The sequence below is a fragment of the Coregonus lavaretus genome (genome assembly GCF_964263955.1).
Source record: "Coregonus lavaretus genome assembly, chromosome: 7".
Lineage (NCBI taxonomy): Eukaryota > Metazoa > Chordata > Actinopteri > Salmoniformes > Salmonidae > Coregonus > Coregonus lavaretus.
This window is the reverse complement of record NC_139994.1, coordinates 44,130,780-44,150,839: the sequence shown is the minus strand read 5'-3', so window position 1 is coordinate 44,150,839 and position 20,060 is coordinate 44,130,780. Positions and strand designations below refer to the sequence as shown.

The following is a 20,060-nucleotide window of genomic DNA, read 5'->3' as shown; positions in this document are numbered from 1 at the left end:
CTGTAGGCTATGTTTTGGTTATTTGGATATCCATTCGCTTTTTGTTTACTGTTAATGTAACTAGCCTAAATATAGATTGTGTCATGCCTTTATCAATCTGATATTTTGTTTACCAGGCCTACTAGTTGGTACCGCTGTTTTGTTCTGTTCCATTCTTTCGCATTCACAGTTATGTCTGTATTCTAAGCCAAACTACTATTCAGTATTTATGTTTGCATGCATGAATAACTGGTTTGCATTATTTTGGTGAGACAGCTGTGTGTAAGGCTGTATTCACATAGGCTGTTTGTAATAGGTGAATTGCCCTATCTATCTTGTAGCCTATATTCATTACCAAAACTGCTTAGCTGTAGGGCGCCGTCCATTGTGCTGATACAGCGCAGCAGAGATAGGCTACAGATTTCAAAAGCACTCAAAGATCTCAGAGCCTCAGCATTTGAACTTTATGTTTACTGTGGTATAGCGTGATTATATAAGCAGAATTCAATATAATTCCAATGCAAGAACCCCCCAAAATGTTTCCCCCTCGCCGATTTCAACTGCCCCCTTAGTCACTTTATCCTGGTGCAGGGTCTGGATTTTAGTTCTGGGTTAACTGAGATAAGGGTTAAGGCATAGTTTGCTGGAGAACTATAGTTGATGGCCTATCCACTGGGCAAAAACTGGTTGAATCAACGTTGTTTCCACATAATTTCAACCCAAAAAAATCAATGTGATGACATGGAAAACTAATTGGATTTGCAAAAAGCGATCAATGTAAGGGCATTTCGTCTTTTTTTCACCCAACTTTTAACCTAAATCCAATGACTTGATGTTGAACTGACGTCTGTGCCTAGTGGGATGCTCCTCCCCGGGGCCCCTGGGCCCCAAATGCGGTAGTCTGGCCCTGCTCCTCAGTAAGTAGAAAAATAATAATGTAAAGACATTGGGGTCTAATCTAGATAGTAATGCTGTTCTCGATGCGGCTGGGCAGGAGGAAGAGGTAAGGTAGCTCCAGTCCCTGGTTCTGGCTCAGGATGTGTTCCTCTATATCCTTCAGTTCCTGTCTGAACCTGTCAATCACCTCCTGGGCCTGGGGCTCAGTGAAGTACTGCTCTGGATACTGACCCATTGGGACCTGGAGAAGAGAGGGGGATAGGGGAAGGGAGAGAAAGACAATGAAAGGAGGTGGGAGACAAGGGTTTCATTCAGTAGGAGCAAACGGGAGAAAGCATTTTGAAATGGAAACAAATGTATGTTGAGGTGGTACCACCCCCATTAAAAAAAATATGTGTAACTACTCCCAAGTTTGACTGGGATTCTATGGGATCAGCTAGCGTTAGCGTAACCCTTTAACTTACTGCATCAGGTTGTGGCCGCCCCAGGTGCCATGTGATCGCCATCTCCAAACATGTTTGGCTGACATCAGGCAGGCTGTCCATTATCATCTCCATGGTAACAGCGTCCTTGTCGGTTGGCATGGGGTGACGCATGGTGCACGGGGTGTTGGGTACCCAAGCACACCAGTCAAACTACGTTAAAGAGAGAGGAGTAAGTTAATAGAAGTGTGCGTTCGTGTGAATGTGCATGTGTGCTTGCTTGCTTGCTCGCGTGCCTGGTGTGTGTGTTTGTGAAATACCTGTCCATTGTTGGTGGCTGCGTGCTGTGCTGTGCTTGTGAAGATGGCTACACTCAGCAAGGTGACCAGCTCTGCTTTGTTTTTTAGTTCGTTGGACAAGCCAAATTTGGGAACATCGACAAAGCCCTCCTCAGCGATGTCCTTTATCCAGGTCTGTAACTCCGAGTCCTCCACCACATCACTGTCACAATGGTAGTACACAGATATCATCCCTGAGACGAAACTATGGAGAGAGAGAAAAGAGAGAGCGAGAGGGGGGATGGGAAGATGGAGGGAAACAAACAGTGAGGTAGAAATAGAGGGAGAATAAGAGTAGGCTAATTAAAGGACATAATACTATTTTCTCAATGTGAATTTCAGCATGTCCATATTTCAGGCCTAATAGCATGTCCCCTCCTTGCTTTCCTCTTACAACCTAATAAACAATGTCTCTGTGGTCATAAAGAAGTGGTCACACGGGTATTGTACCTGTGTATTGCGTACCACAGCATCAGACCGTGTTCCATGTAGAAGTAGTCTCTGAGCTTGGTGGCTCTACACCTTATTCCCTATTTAGTGCACTACTTTTGACCAGGACCCATAGGGAATAAGATGCCATTTTGACCACAGCCACATAGGAGTAAAGCAAGAAGTAAAAACCTGTGTATGGCGTCCCACAGCATGAGGCTGTGCTCCCTGTAGAAGTAGTCTTTGAGCGTGGTGGCGCCGCGCTGTTGGAAGTCCCAGCAGGGCTGGAGAGAGCGGTAGGTCAGGACCTTGTACTCTCTCTGGGACAGGACGAGCAGACCCTCCCCTCCTGTAGACACCACCTGGAGGAAGAGAGCAGGATGATGCTGTCAGCTTAGACCACAATGGTGGGAAATCGAACCACTTGTCCACCACTTTCAAAGCTGTCCTTCTATCTGTGTCCCTATGACATTTCGCACATTCGAAGAAAAAAAAAAGGTGACAAAACATGAAAGGGGAAAATGAGCCCTCAATGAAAGAGAATAGCGAACTGACCCTTTTGAAGATGCCGTCAGCAGAGACAAGCTGAGTGCGTCCCCTGCAGTTGATCTCCAGAGTGTAGCGCAGGTGGGGAGTCAGGAGCTAGAGACAGAGAGAGGGATGAGACAGCAACACACGCACACACGCACACACACACACACACACACACAAACACACACACGCACATACACCCCTACCTTATATACAGGGTGTACAGCGGGAAGTTGACGTAATGTAGCCACACAGAACACTTCTACCAACAGGTGAGTTCTCAACAGGTGTGACAGCAACTGGAACACCTGAAACTCTGAGTGACGGACCCAGATCTTAGCCAGTAGCCAGGCCAGGGGCGGGTCATTAGGCAGGAAAATGGGTGTGTCGAAGCCAGGAGTCTGTCCTAGCTGGAGAAGAGAAGGGATGAATAAAGTGTGTGTTGTGTTGTGTGTGTCTGTCTGTGTGTATGTGTGTCCAGTCCTACCTGTATGGCAATGGGTATGAGTCCCAGGTCAGGGTGTTCATATAGTAGACACAGAGGTGCAGCGATGTACTGTGGTTTCCCCCTGATTACATTTGTGGGAACACCATCCATAATGGCATAGTCAATCAAGTAGATGTTACCAGCCTAGAGATGAAGGGAGGAGAGCAGAAAATCTGTAGAGGCAGCTGAGGCTAGGGTTAGGATAGTATTTCTTTTAGGGGGTAGATCAGCTTTATTGCAGATAGATTGTGGCTTCTATCAATGTAATTGTCTGCATCACTTCCAAATCCCATATATATTTTTTGTAAATATATATATTATTTTCCCCTAACCCTGCCAACCCTCCCCTAATTGGAATAAACTAATGAAATACATTTTCGTTCTTTATCATTTTCCCCTTACCCTACCACCCCTCCCCTAATTGGAGTAAACTAATGGACAACAATACTTAAGCTTCCACTTCTAGCTTATACATAGTACATACATTTCACGGACAGTATATTTTACATTAGTTATCTTTTGTTTGTTTTTAGTCCCAGCCTTCAGCTACTCTCAACCCCTCACATCTATCTCTGAAGACCATCCAGTTTTGATTTCTAGCTGCCATATATTTTTCTACTGTGCTGTGATGTTTCACAAAAGTTCTGAACCTTTCTATTCTCATAGTTTCTACAGATTGTAAATTAAAGATAAACACCTTTGCTAAGAGTATTATTATATTATTGATCGATTGACTATGACTTTTCAAATCATCCAGCAGTGCTATTTGCATGTTCGCTCCAAGTAAATGTAGCAATTTTTCAACCATTCCTGAAGCTGCGACCAAAAACAAGCTACATATGGGCAGTACCAAAACAAGTGATTTAATTATTCTGTCTATTCGCAGCAAAATCTGCAGAGCTGGGATGCTTGTATCCCCCATATAGTGCCTTCAGAAAGTATTCAGACCCCTTGACTTTTTCCACATTTTGTTACGTTACAGCCTTATTCTAAAATTGATTAAAACAAAATTTTCCCTCATCAATCTACACACATTACCCCTTAATGACAAAGCAGAAATCGTTTTTTAGAACGTTTTGCACATTTATAAAAAAAAAAAAAACTGAAATATCACATTTACGTAAGTATTCATACCCTTCACTCAGTACTTTGTTGAAGCACCTTTGGCAGTGATTACAGCGTCGAGTCTTCTTGGGTATGACACTACAAGCTTGGCACACCTGTATTTGGGGAGTTTCTCCCATTCTTCTCTGCAGATCCTCTCAAGCTCTGTCAGGTTGGATGGGGAGCATTGCTGCACAGCTATTTTCAGGTCTCTCCAGAGATGTTCGATCGGGTTCAAGTCTGGGCTCTGGCTGGGCCCCTCAAGGACATTCAGAGACTTGTCCCAAAACCTCTCCGGCGTTGTCTTGGCTGTGTGCTTAGGGTCGTTTTCCTGTTGGAAGGTGAACCTTCGCCCCAGTCTGAGGTCCTGAGCACTCTGGAGCAGGTTTTCATCAAGGATCTCTCTGTACTTTGCTCCGTTCATCTTTCCCTCAATCCTGACTAGTCTCCCAGTCCCTGCCGCTGAAAAACATCCCCACAGCATTATGCTGCCACCACCATGCTTCACTGTAGGGATGGTGCCAGGTTTCCTCCAGACGTGACGCTTGGCATTCAGGCCATAGAGTTCAATCTTGGTTTCATCAGACCAAAGAATCTTGTTTCTCATGGTCTGATGGGCTTTAGGTGCCTTTTTGGCAAACTCCAAGCGGGCTGTCATGTGCCTTTTTACTGAGGAGTGGCTTCCGTCTGGCCACTCTACCTTAAAGGCCTGATTTGGTAGAGTCCTGCAGAGATGGTTGTCCTTCTGGAAGTTTCTCCCATCTCCACAGAGGAACTCCAGAGCTCAGTCAGATTGACCATCGGGTTCTTGGTCACCTCCCTGACCAAGACCCTTCTCCCCCGATTGCTCAGTTTGGCCGGGCGGCCAGCTCTAGGAAGAGTCTTGGTGGTTCCAAACTTCTTCCATTTAAGAATGATGGAGGCCACTGTGTTCTTGGGACCTTCAATGCTCCAGACATGTTTTGGTACCCTTCCCCTGATTGGTGCCTCGACACAATCCTGTCTCGGAGCTCTACGGACAATTCCTTCGACCCCATGGCTTGGTTTTTGCTCTGACATGCACTGTCAACTGTGGGACCTTATATAGACAGGTGTGTGCCTTTCCAAATCATGTCCAATCATTTGAGTTTACCACAGGTGGACTCCAAGTTGTAGAAACATCTCAAGGTTGATCAATGGAAACAGGATGCACCTGAGCTCAATTTCGAGTCTCATAGCAAAGGGTCTGAATACTTATGTAAATAAGGTATTTATAAATAAGTTCCTTACCTTCTCCCCTTTCCACTTGCCACCTCCTTTTTTGCGGAATCAGTTGGTTGTAATTTTGGATAGAGCAGATATTTCCATATATTTTTGTTAACTGTATGTGTGACATAACTCCACCTGTCCTATTTATGATATAATTTACAAAGATTATACAGTTATTTTATTTGTATTTTTTTATAATGTATTTTTTTATCAATGAGTATATTTGAGATTAACCATAATATTTGTTCTGTCTTTTCTGGTGGATTAGGATAGTATTTGCCTACTTACCCACATCATAAACATGCTGTTCCACCGTAGGGCTCTGGTCAAAAGTAGTGCAAGCAGTATATGACTTGTTCTACAGAAGTGGTGTAAATTGGGGGTTGGCATTTGTTTTACATTTGTATCCTATTTCTCCCAAACTTTCAGCACACTTTGTCTGTATTGCATATTTGAAATATTTACCTGAATCCCTTACCACACCACTAACTTTGTCACTACTGAAACATAGTGAAAAAGTTGCAATAAAAAGAGAACTCCAAGCGGGCTTATAAATGTTATTTGCATACCAAATTAACAAAATACCAAAAAACATTATTTTTAATCTGATTTTCAAAACCTTTCAATTGAATTTTGAATTGTTCTCTGTAAAATGTTAAATGTTGATTGTATGAATCTGAAACTTGTTGATTGATTGAATTACTTTAGCATGTAATTAGTTATGCTGTTAGATGTTTAAATTATCCCTTTACCTATCTTTATTTTGGCAAAATAACAGGCGTTTTGTTGTCAAGTGTCTATCATAGAGATGAATAGAGGACTCTAGATGGAAATAACTTGTTTTGGCATAGAAATTGCCATTGAAGTCTTCCACCATTTAAACGCCCACACCAGTAGAAATCCACTTTTTAGAGCTCAAAGACGATGGCCAGAGCTTACCCATGATGTTGCACAATGATTTAAGTCAATAAGTCATCGTTTTAGTCAAAGTATGATACAGTATATTTGGGCTTGAAGTGACATCTGAACTGCCCACTTGGTGAAAATCCATGTGAATGCGGTGTCTTTTCCTATGACATGACATAAACTATTTTCAGCGTACATTTCGTTTCAGGGCTGGGTTTTATTTAAATGTTACCACCCACCAGCATGGCAATGTTTATTAATCAGAAACAGCTGCAAAGTTATTCCTCTTTGGACTGAGGTGAGCCAAACAGCCTTGTGTCCACTAAAATATCATAATCCATTGGATCATTTTGTCAATTTGCGCTTTTTTTTTGCTAGTCTATATTTTAAATATATATATATATATATTTAAAATATAGACTAGCAAAAAAAAAGCGCAAATTGACAAAATGATCCAATATATATATATATATGACCATTTTATAAATGGTGTAATTGAGTGATATGATAGCATTTTGCAAACTCGCTCCCCCCGTCACCCCAAGATTAATGGTAGTCAACTGGGTGGGGATTCCTATGTGTTGGGACTGATCAGCCAATGATCAGAGAGCGTTGTCTTCTTCAAATTGGGTTGCCTATTGTAAACCAGACTGACGTCAAATCCAGGTGCCAAGACCAAGATTTATACCAGGACATTGGTCCCAAGATCCAGACCCAGTGAGTTGAGACCATAACAAGTTAATAAAAGACCGGATTTATGTGGTCTCAAGACCAAGACCACTAGATCAAGAGTCTATGGGCCCTTTCTTAAATTGTAAGAAACGCAAGTCAACTTGAGTATAGTACAGTGCAGTAGAGCACAGTATCGTAGAGTACAGTAAAGAACAGTAGAGCAGGGTACGGTACAGTAGAGTACAGTACAATATAGCATATTATAGATGTCTATGTTTTGGCCAAATAGATGTTAATGTTTGGGCTCTTGAAAGGTTGGAGCCCCTCCTGCTGGCTATGCATCTCAATACTCTACACTTTTTCCTGAAGTGTGCACTTGTCCACTACTCACAGGGTGGTCCTCTGTAGCTCAGGTGGTAGAGCATGGCGCATGCATCTTTAAATTGGAGATGGCCTCAATGGTGCTGCCCGTGCTGTCACAGACGCCATAATGGCACAGATACAAAGATGAGACCTCTATACATCTCTATGGTGTTAATTGTTTCGGTTGTGACCGTTTTCGATTTGGACAATTTTGACTTATTTTGGACTTTAAAGAATCTCCATAGCTAACAAATGGCTGGCTGGCTAGCTTTCATTATGACATATTTACATCCCAGCAAAACATATATTTTAGTCCTAAAATCGTACTTGTCATATTTCTTGATATATTAGCGTTCGGTAGTGACACTTAAAAAGACATAAAGATTTACCAACTTGCTCACTCATTTTCTCCAAAATGTTTGCAGACAGACTACTCACCATGTTGTCATGCTGGAGATGGGTGCAATCCCATCACCTGGTGATATTTGTAGGGTTGTAGTTTAAGGCACCTTAATTCTACAGTCTTTTAAAGTGTGTGTTTTGGTAGTGACATCAAAAGATGTGTAAAAATAACCAAAACAAATAATTAGATCAGTATCTTTCAATGTAATAATAGAACAACTCAAAATGTTATATTGAAATAAAAGTGTAAAAAAATATATTAATTGCTTTATTTTCAAACATGAAGTTTAGGAATCAGGGTTTGGAACTGGTGTATAAACAATTACTTTGTACTATATTAACTTATATGTTTGTTATTGTCTTGGATTGAATTAGAACATATGTCCTAAATCTGGAGACGTAACTGTTTTTTAAATAGTTTTTTTGGGGTGGGACAGAATAGGCTCTGATCAAAAGTAGTGCACTATTTTGGAAATAGGGTGCCATTTTGGTACGCAGACAGAAGGACAGAGAGAGGGACCCCAGGGTGGTCAGATAGATAGATAGATAGATAGATAGTGGGGCCCCACCTTGAGCTCCTTGTCCAGGGTGGTCCTGGGTGCCAACGACCCCTGCACCATGTCTCCAGAGACTGGGAAGTTTCCTGGAAGCTCCTTGCAGCGCTGGATCATGCGGGGGTTTGAACCATTCAGACACTGGTACCCAAAGAACCAATCCTCCTTCCAGTGCTCCATACAGTACTCTGGAACCATAGGGATAATCAATCAATCAATCAACCACATAATGAAAAAAGTACTGTCTGAATGTATCAATAATCAATTCTTAATATAATAATCTATATTACAGTTTTTTTTATCGCTTTGGTACTATTTTCACAAGTATGTGGTGAATTTTCAAAACTCCGAACTGGTAACACTTGTAATGCTGCCAGTCTTACATTCAAAACCTTTCATTGTGCATTAATTTTGTTTGTAGACATCTTTCATCACACAACCATTGATACAAAATCTAAGTTTACTGTGAAAAATAATGAGTACATTGGTTTAATCACCAAAACACAACATAATGATATCTTCTCAGTTTAGTTATTTTAACAACCAGTTAATCCAATAGCAAAACATTTAAAATACATGTTTCATAATTGCCCTTTGAATGTAGTATGCTGCAGTACTGTACATGACTGTGCACTACACTGTTTTCATATTAGGCAATACACTTACACTACCCATTAAAATTGACTGAACATAAAATGTCCATAATTTCTATCCCATGCGTGATCAAAGGTGTGATCATTGCAAACATCTTTCACAATGTAATCAAATGAAAGAAATGAAAGAAACCTTATGTTTAGCAGCACTAGTTTGCATCAAGCCTGTGTTGAGCATTTGGAAATAGGCTCTCATCAAAATCGCAGTGAATATCCTAATTGTTCATGCACCTGGGGAAAAACCTTTTGGCATGGCGAATCCAAGCCTGACAGGTCTGGATTGACATCATTGCATGCCTCATCCATGGCCTGAAGGAGGGTGGTACGCTCATGGGGATGGCAATCGTACATCTTCCACCTGTATTGTAATTGTGTATTGTATTTTACAGTATTGTATTGTACGTATGTACTTGAAACATGTTTAGTGTATAGGGGATGCATTTCTTATTTTGGACTTTCTGGATTATTGGTATTGTATTGATATTGTATTACTGCAGTGTAGGAGCTAGAAACACAAGCATTTCGCTGCACCTGCTGTAACATCTGCTAATCTGTACGCGGCCAATAAACCTTGATTTGATTTGTTACATACAGTACATCTCTGATCTTGTCAATATCAGATTTTTTAAAAATTTACTAGAAGTAAAATCATAAGTAATCATCATAGTAGTACATTTGAGTATGTATACTTTTTATGTTTATACTTTACAGACATACTGTATATTTGAATTAGTTCTCAAAATCTGTAGTAGACAAACCAGTTTACGTGTAGAATCTATAGGTTTACCAAACGTTTAAGTGATCATCAATTAAGAGCAGTCGGATTAAGTAATAGTAAAATGTATTTTAACAAAAGAGAAGACAATCATATCAAAAGTAATGTGAGCATTGCAATGTGAAAGGCAATTACTTTATATGAACATGTATTGCAATGTGAAACAGTAGATGAAACACTGATTAAGTTTGGTGAAAAAGTGACTGTATGATTTTGTGTGTTGTACTTAGTGAATTGAAAATGTGCTTAGTTTTGAAACAACTGCCTTTTTGATAATGTGTTTTGAGTTTTGGACTAAGAGTTGTGAAAATGTACAACATACTTGTGAAAATTACACCAAAGCAATACAAGAAATGGTAATATATGATATACTGTATAATGGGACTGAGAGAGTAAATATAGAGAAGTCTTAAATGTAATGTGGGAAAACTAATTGACCATATATTAAATAATTATTTAATCAATGATTTAAAATATTAAAAACTGACTGAATTACGTTATATGAACATGTATTGCAATGTGAAACAGTAGATGAAACACTGATTAAATTAGGTGAAAACTGTTGTTGCATTACTCTGAGGTCTCACTTCCTCAATGTCTATGATTATGAATAGGAAGGGACAGCAATGAAAAGTGTTGGCCTGTATTCTACAACCAATAGCACTGATGCAGTGATGGGAGGGAGGGCTAAAACACTGAATCTAAATATTGTATATTTGTTTCATTGTACTCTACCAGCTATCGGGCTTTTGAGTTTCCAGAAGCATCGTTTAAAGTCCTCCAGATCGTTCCATGACTTTCCAAACCTGATGGCTAGTTTCTTCAGAGACAGCTCTAGAATACTGGGAGAGGAGAGGAGAGGAGTGTGCAAAGCTGTCATCAAGGCAAAGGGTGACTATTTGAAGAATCTCAAATATAAAATATATTTCTATTTTTTTAAACACTTTTTTGGTTACTACATGATTCCATATATGTTATTTCATAGTTTTGATGTCTTCACTATTATTCTACAATGTAAAAATAAAGAAAAACCCTTGAATGAGTAGGTGTGTCCAAACTTTTGACTGGTACTGTATGTCTGAGCAAGTGAGGGACATTTTACATTAGATTTAGGGGAAATGTGACCACCATGTGTGAATGTCAATGCGTAAAAATAACATCACACAGAAAAGTGTGTGTGTAACTCACGCATAGTGTAAGGAGCCCTCAAAGTCGCTCCTTTTCTCGTTGTCAAAACGTACGTCCTGATGCAGGTCTGCCTCGGTCTTGGCATCAATACACTTGGGAATCCCAGGAGCCCATGCAGCCCATCTGGATAAACAAACATAACTGTAAGAACTAGGCTCTCTTTCTGGAGGGATTGGAATTGGGACGTGTGTGTATTCGTATTTCTGTGCTTGTGCACATACGTGTGTGTGTGTGTGTGTAACAACATTTCTGTAATCTTACTGACCTGTATATCTTCTGTCTCTCTTGCAGTTCTGCTTTTCTGTGAGCCAATAGCTGAGGAGAGGTGTCATCACTGAGTCTCTTCGCTAAAGGAGGGAGAGAGAGAGAGAGAGGGAGAGCGAGAAAGAGGGATGACTAACTCGCACATACAGGTAACTGCCAAAATAAAGGAAACACTTGAGTAAATGAGGGATACAAATTATATTGAAAGCAGGTGCTTCCACACAGGTGTGGTTCCTGAGTTATTTAAGCAATTAACATCCCTCATGCTTAGGGTCATGTTTAAAAATGGCCAGATGCCCATTATTTTGGCTACCATGGCTAGAAGAAGAGATCTCAGTGACTTTGAAAGAGGGGTCTCAAAGGATCATAGGGGGTTTAAAGGGTGTGTGTGAACACTTATGGGAGTTTTAGGAGTGGCCCCTGAGACCGCATTTTGCACCACCACCAACTAAACACCAAATGATCGAATATCTATGCCAAGGTGCATTGAAGCAGTTCTGGCGGCTCATGCTGGCCCAACGCCCTGTTAAGACGCTTTATGTTGGGGTTTCCTTTATTTTGACAGTTACCTGTACATCCTTCTCAAACCTCTTCTTGACCTTTACACTTTGTTTGACCAAATCTAGGATCAGCTTTCTCACCCCAAAACATAACCTTTATCACTAGTGGGAAAAACGCAAACTGACTTGAGAGCAGTATCTTGAGGGGCAACTTCTTTCCTTTACCAATTACCTGTGCCTTCTCGTATCTCCACCTTGATGTCTCCTATGAGCCAGCGGTAACAGGGGAAGGTGAGGGCTGTACCACCACCTGGTGGCTCCACAGTGACATAGCGACAGAACCAGTTATCCTCCACCCAGTAACGCTGCTTCTCCAGACGAACCAGGAGGAGAGGACCCAGAGGGGCCGGGCTACACACCTTGTACTCATCCACCTGGGGGTTAGGGAGGGAGAGACACCCACACTTTATATTAATCTACCTAAAAATGACACACACACCTTGTACTCCTCCTCCTGGAGCACACATGCCCAGCACTACTCACCGCTCCTCTACAGAAGTCCAGTCCAGGGTTGTCCAGGATTGTTCTCTCACTCTCTCCATTCTCTCCCACCAGGGTGACATATATGTAGTTATTGGTGCCAGAATACTCTGATGTGCCTGTAGCAACTGTCAGCTTATACACCTCCATCTAAAAACACCGGTACATGCGCACACATACACACACACACACACACAGATGCAGTGAAACACAAGGAGACATAAGCCTGAGGCTGTTGGCTGTATGTCAGAAAACTTCTGAGTGTGATGTATAGGGGCTGAGGAGTCTGGTGTGTCCTCAAACACTGATTTAAGGTCAGTTTAATGTTTATCCTCTTATGGTTAAGACTTGAGGAGGGTAACCTGATCCTAGATCTGTGCCTAAGGAGAACTTCAACCCGGGAATGAGGAGTCTAGGGACATGCATCACTCTCCGAGGCCGACGTGAGTAAGGTTTTTAATCTGGTCAACACTCGCAAGGCCACAGGGCCAGACAGTATTCCAGGGCGTGTACTCAGTGTATGCGCAGACCAGCTGGCACAGACCCCCATCCACATCGACAGGGCCGCAGTTGAGAGGGTTAAGAGCTTCATGCTCCTCGGTGTCCACATTACTGAGGACTTAATATGGTCCTCTTACAGCAGAACTGTCATTAAGAAGGCATGGCAATGCCTCTTCTCCCTCAGATCCTTAGGAACCTTTACAGCTGCACCATTGAGAGCATCCTGACTAGTTGTATCCACCGTCTGGTATGGCAACTGCACTGCCCGCGACCAGAAGACCCTACAGAGGGTGGTGCGGATGGCCAAGCGCATCACTGGGGTACGAGCTCCCAGCCATCCAGGACGTTCATGCCAGGCGGTGTCTGAGAAAGGCCCGAAAAATTGCCAGAGTCTCCAGCCACCCGAGCCATGGACTGTTCTCCATGCTCCCGCCCGGAATGTGGTACCGGTGCATCAAGGCTCAGACAAACAGACTCCTAAAAAGCTTCTATTCCCTGGCCATAGGACTGTTAAATCGCTAACAACTACTGCTCTCCCTCTCCCACAGACTGTCCACACGGACTCTATGCCCATCCGAAGGCCTCTACTCACTTAGACACAACCTACGTTGCTGCTAAAGGGATTATTGATTCGATGTACAGTATTACTCCATTACACTGCTGTCCATTGATTTCCATTACCATTAGTATCTATTTATCCTGCTACTGGTCACTATTACTCCTGTTCACATGTATATATTACCATTAGTATATTACCATAAGTATTTATATACACTGAGTGTAAAAAAACATGATGAACACCTTCTCTTTCCATGACATAGACTGATCAGGTGAATCCAGGTGAAAGCTATGATCCCTTATTGATGTCACTTGTTAAATCCACTTCAATCAGTGTAGATGAAGGGGAGGAGACAGGTTAAAGAAGGATTTTTAAGCCTTGAGACAATTGAGTATGTGTGGCATTCAGAGGGTGAAAGGGCAAGACAAAATATTTAAGTGCCTTTGAACAGGGTATGGTAGTAGGTGCCAGGCGCACTGGTTTGTGTCTAGAACTGCAACGCTGCTGGGTTTTTCGCACTTAACAGTTTCCCGTGTGTATCAAGAATGGTCCACCACCCAATGAACATCCAGCCAACTTGACACAACTGTGGGAAGCAATGGAGTCAACATGGGCCGGCATTCCTGTGGAACACTTTTGACACCTTGTAGAGTCCATGCCCAGACGAAGGGGAACAACTCAATATTAGGAAGGTGTTCTTAATGTTTTTTACACTCAGTGTATTCCTGCTACCAGTCACTTTTCAGCCCTGTTTACATGTATATCCTGCTACCAGTCACTTTTTATATATAAACCTACCTGGACCACTCTAGTACCTCAGCACATTGAATAAGGTACTGGCACTGACCTGGTCCTCTGTAGCTCAACTGGTAGAGCACGGCGCTTGTAACGATCCCCGGGACCACCCATACACACAACAACAACAACAACAAAAAATTTATGCACGCATGACTGTTAGTCGCTTTGGATAAAAGCGTCTGCTAAATGGCATATTATTATTTATTATTACCTGTATATACTTGCATTCTCATGTTACTTTAACTCTTATTGTATTTCTTGTATGGTTTTATTTTAATGTTTTATTCTATTTTATATTATTATATCTATATTATTATTATTATTATTATTATTATCACTGCATTGTTGGGAAAGAGCTCTCAAGGGAAGAATTTAACTCTACTGTTTTACCTGTTGTATCCTGCGCACGTGGCGAATAAACTTTGAAACGTTGAAACTTTGCATGGATTAGTAGCCTACATCAGGCACACAGTTATAGGTGCATACCTGTTGGGTACGGCACCCCTCTCTCTAAACAATGGAGAGACTGTGAGCTGAGAAAACGCACCAAAGACTCATAACTTAAAGCTAATGTTTGCTTTTATCTATTTCTTTACAGTGTGTAGCCGGTTTAGCTCTTTCCCTACAGTAAAATCACTTATTAACATTGTCTGCCTCCCAAATGGCACCCTATTCCCTATATAGGACACTACGTTTCAACAGGGCCCATAGGGTTCTGGTAAAAAAGTACTGCACTATGTAAGGAATAGGGTGCCATTTGGGACTCATTCGTAATCATTCATTCTGAGAATGAGGACTGAGTATTTGTGAGAGCTAAGGAGCGGTAGGCCTACTGCCAGTAACAGGGCGACCACCGCAACTCTCTCGCAGTAACTCTCAGTGCTCAGACTGGTCTAAGACCAGAGGGTTGCTTTTAAATCCCCCTAAATGAGTCCCCTCCACGCTCCTCTTTGCCCTCATTCATTCCCCTTTGCAGTCTGAGAGAGGACCATGATTTCACACCTTTTTGTGTGTATGTGGTATTTGTATGATTCTGTCATAACAGCTAAGCCTAGTGGAGTGGTGTAGCTTTTTAAATCAGAAGAAGCTCAAGGAACCTCAGTGACATAAAAACAAGTTGTGAAAGGTTTATTAGAAGTTCAGTTTGACAGGAGAATAAACCAATGAGTGTTGTCAAAAAGCACCCTGGTCAAAATTAGCAAAACAAATTCCTCTATCCATCATTTGGGGAATTTTCTATGCTCTCTGACTGTCTAGGGATTATTAAGGAGCTGGAAACGATGAATGTAGGTCCATTAACATTTCTACACAGTTTTGATTTGGTTTAAGTATATTGAGTTCGTCAAAATGTCCCTTCGAGAAATGACTGTGGGCTTCTATGTGTGGTTTTGAGCAAGACATGTTTAAAAGACAATGAAGACAAGGTGGTTGATATGCACGTGCTAAACTTGAGTACAAAGCACAACAGTAGCATTTCCATATTATCTGTTCAAAGACCACAAGACTTTTGCTATGTCGACCATACGGATGCAGATATTTATGACACCATACATGTGATCTGCTTTAGCCACACGCATGACAACAACAGCTACGACTGTAGTTTACATCTATGACCTATGTGAGCACTGATGTTGTACTACACTACATGCCCAAAAGTATGTGGACACCTGCTCGTCGAACATCTCATTCCAAAATCATGGACATTAATATGGAGTTGGTCCCCCCCTTTGCTGCTATAACAGCCTCCACTCTTCTGGGAAGGCTTTGTACTAGATGTTGGAACATTGGTGCAGGGACTTGCTTCCATTCAGCCACAAGAGCATTAGTGAGGTCGGGCACTGATGTTGGGCGATTAGGCCTGGCTCGCAGCCGGCGTTCCAATTCAACCCAAAGGTGTTCGATGGGGTTGAGGTCAGGGCTCTGTGCAGGCCAGTCAAGTACTTCCACACCGATCTCGACAAACCATTTCTGTATGGACCTCGCTTTGTTCACGGGGGCATTGTCATGCTGAACCAGGAAAGGGCCTTCCCCAAACTGTTGCCACAAAGTTGGAAGCACAGAATTGTCTAGAATGTCATTGTATGCTGTAGCGTTAAGATTTCACTTCACTGGAACTAAGGGGCCTAGCCCGAACCATGAAAAACAGCCCCAGACCATTATTCCTCCTCCACCAAACTTTACAGTTGGCACTATGCATTTGGGCAGGTAGCGTTCTCCTGGCATCTGCCAAACCCAGATTAGTTCGTCGGACTGCCAGATGGTGAAGCGTGATTCATCACTCCAGAGAACGCGTTTCTACTGCTCCAGAGTCCAATGGCGGCGAGCTTTACACCACTCCAGTCGACACTTGGCATTGCGCATGGTGATCTTAGGCTGCTCAGCCATGGAAACCCATTTCATGAAGCTCCCGACAAACCGTTATTGTGCTGATGTTGCTTCCAGAGGCAGTTTGGAACTCGGTAGTGAGTGTTGAAACCGAGGACAGCTCTCAGCGATCCCGTTCTGTGAGCTTGTGTGGCCTACCACTTCACGGCTGAGCCGTTGTTGCTCCTAGACGTTTCCTCTTCACAATAACAGCGCTTACAGTTGACCGAGAGAGCTCTATCAGGGCGAACTAACTTGTTGGAAAGGTGGCATCCTATGACGGTGCCACGTTGAAAGTCACTGAGCTCTTCAGTAAGGCCATTCTACTGCCAATGTTTGTCTATGGAGTTTGCATGGCTGTGTGCTCGATTTTATAAACCTGTCAGCAACGGGTGTGGCTGAAATAGCCGAATCTACTAATTTGAAGGGGTGTCCACATACTTTTGGTGATGTAGTATCTCTTACATCTCTATCTGTGCACTGTCTGTCCTTCCTGAAATTACTGAACAAAGTAAAGTTCAAGCATCATTCAAAACATTCTATACTTTTCTACCTTACATTTCAGTACTTTTCTACCTTACATTTAAGTAATTTTCTACCTTGCATTCCTATAGCATTCCCTTAAGTAAAAGCCTAGTCCAGAGTCCTTATGTAATCTATTGCAGACAAATGCATTCATTCATATCCATTCAGAATGTATGTACAGTTTGTTCATCAGACATTATAACAGCAAAATGAAGAACTTACCTCACTGCTGTTAGGGAAAGAGATAGAACATCCACTGTTTGGCTCCGGACACTTTTCTCTACACCTCTTTCTTTCTCTACCTCTCTCTCGTGTTTATTTCCGTGTCACTAACTCTTCCCCCCATCCGTCCCAATTTCCTCTTCCCTCACTCTCTCTCTCTCTCTCTCTTTCTTTGTGTAGAGTGCTAATTTTCTTATCTTCTGAAATCTCACACAGAAAGTTAGTCAGTCCACTCTACTGTCCACCGGTTCAGTCATCCAACAGCAGTCTGCTACACTTCAAAATACACTTTAATAAAAATCCTCTCTCTCTTTCATTCACACCCTCTCACGACCTGTCCACATTCCCAAGCTAATGACTTTGCTTCTCTCTCTCCCCCTTCCTCTCTCTCTCTCCTTCTCTGTCACGTTGTTTATGTCTACATACCCTCCCCCTCTCTCTCTATTTCTCTCTCTAGCACAAGGAAGTGAAGTACACCGACCTCTATGAGCACATGCAGAGAGATAAGGTATACAAAATATCCCTATGAGACATCATGCAAAACCTAGGAAAAAAATATGCAAACAACCCAACAAGCACCTCTTCTGAACTTACACCCGCATGTAATCGTTTACACACTATAATGTTATATATAATTATAGTGTATTGGATTGTAATTATAGTGTAATATCTGATGTTCTCTTCAGCCATCACCTACAGAGAAGCATAATAAAAAAGGAAATGTATTCAGAGAAAATATGACTTCACAAATTCAAATTAGTTTCTCACAAATGTCAGCATGCATCATGTCACTCTGCTTATAACTTTTCCACATCTAAGACATGTAGTAAACTTTACATCTATCTGCAAAATTCGAATTGCCTTACTGAGACTGCCATGTTGTGTTTTGTCCATGATGGATAGATTATGAGCATTGGTGTGGAATGTGTAGACTTGACTGTACAGTTGTTGATACCTTTCCACCTATTGCGCTCCAGCCATTACCATGTGCCCGTTCTCCCCAATTAAGGTTCCACCAATCTCCTGTGGACGAAATACTAAACGTTTGACTACTTTAATACACATAAGTGAATTTGTCCCAATACTTTTGGTTCCCTAAAATGTGGGGGACTATGTACAATAAGTGCTGTAATTTCAAAACAGTTCACCTGATATGGATGAAAATACCCTCAAATTAAAGCTAATTTCAAATCCAACGTGCTGGAGTACAGAGCCAAAACAACAAAAAACGTGTCACTGTCCCAATACTTTTGGAGGTCACTGTATATGCCCAAGCTTTTCTTTGTTTTATTTTACAATTTGTAGGCTATCATGTTAAATATATTGATAAAAATATAAATGCAACATGCAACAATTTCAAAGATTTTACTGAGTTACAGTTCATATAAGGAAATCAGTCAATTAAAATAAATGTATTAGGCCCTAATCTATGGATTTCACATGACTGGGATTACAGATATGCATCTATTGGTCAAAGATACCTTTTAAAAAACAGGTAGGGCCGTGAATCAGAAAACCAGTCAGTATCTGGTGTGACCACGATTTGCCTCATGCAGCGCGACACATCTCCTTCGCATAGAGTTGATCAGGCTTTTAATTGTGGCCTGGGGAATGTTGTCCCACTCCTCTTCAATGGCTGTGCGAAATTGCTGGATATTGGCGGGAACTGGAACACGCTGTCATACTGGGCTGGCGTGTTTACACAGGGTTTGCGGTTGAGAGGCCGGTTGGACGTACAGTACCAGTCAAAAGTTTGGACACACCTACTCATTCAAGTTTTTTTTTTTTTTTTTACTATTTTCTACATTGTAGAATAATAGTGAAGATATCAAAACTATGAAATAACACATATAGAATCATGTAGTAACCAAAAAAGTGTTAAACAAATCAAATTATATTTTGTATTTTAGATTCTTCAAAGTAGCCACCCTTTGCCTTGATGACAGCTTTGCACACTCTTGGCATTCTCTCAACCAGCTTCACCTGGAATGCTTTTCCAACAGTCTTGAAGGAGTTCCCACATATGCTGAGCAGTTGTTGGCTGCTTTTCCTTCACTCTGCGGTCCAACTCATCCCAAACCATCTCAATTGGGTTGGATCATTGTCCTGTTGAAAAACAAATGATAGTCCCACTAAGCCAAAGGAGGAGGAGTATTTCTGTCTGTAATAAAGCCCTTTTGTGGGTTGAAAAACTCATTCTGATTGGCTGGGCCTAGCTCTCCAGTGGGTGGGCCTGGCTGCCAAGTGGGTGCCTATGCCCTCCATGGCTGCACCTCTGCCCAGTCATGTGAAATCCATAGATTAGGGCCTAATTTATTTATATTGACTGATTTCCTTATATGAACTGTAACTCAGTAAAATCTTTGCAATTGTTGCGTTTATATTTTTGTTCAGTATAGATGTCTTTCTGTCATTGATCCCTATATTCTGAACCCGTTCTCTCAATGTATTCTAGTGAGTCTGTCGACTAAATTCTAATTAAAAGGTACACCTTATTTAAAGAGATGAGTTAAGATAAATGTACTGAAAACCCTATTGAATGAAAACTCCACAAGAACATTTGGTATTGCAAAACAGTTTTTAGCAGTGCAGTTGTGGGGTGAAATGTAGGATGAAGAAACATCTTAAAACCTTCACAGAATGTCTGCATACCAAATAGAATCCTATTCCCTACATGGTAAACTACTTTTGATCAAAGCCCTACTTCCTGAATTCACCCCAAGAACCACTTAAGCATTGACAAGGCGGGTTCATACCCTCAACAACACAGCATAAAAAGCACATGTTAATTCATTCCCAAAGTGTGAACACAAACTAAAACTGCTGCTGAGACATCAAG

At 41.6% G+C, this 20,060-nt stretch overlaps 1 protein-coding gene across 1 annotated transcript; it reads right to left on the bottom strand.

Moving 5' to 3' along the window:
• Positions 1-431: 431 nt before the first annotated feature.
• alox12 (arachidonate 12-lipoxygenase) lies at positions 432-17,310 on the bottom strand. The gene is made up of 14 exons (XM_084164891.1): positions 17,222-17,310; positions 12,256-12,402; positions 11,945-12,146; positions 11,214-11,295; positions 10,949-11,071; positions 10,496-10,602; positions 8,348-8,520; positions 3,084-3,227; positions 2,803-3,006; positions 2,621-2,707; positions 2,258-2,427; positions 1,619-1,841; positions 1,341-1,511; positions 432-1,117 (listed from the first exon to the last, which is right to left on the bottom strand). The coding sequence occupies exons 2-14, from the start codon at positions 12,400-12,402 to the stop codon at positions 938-940; spliced, it is 2,013 nt and encodes a 670-aa protein (XP_084021017.1). The 5' UTR covers positions 17,222-17,310; the 3' UTR covers positions 432-937.
• Between the last annotated feature and the right edge of the window lie 2,750 nt (positions 17,311-20,060).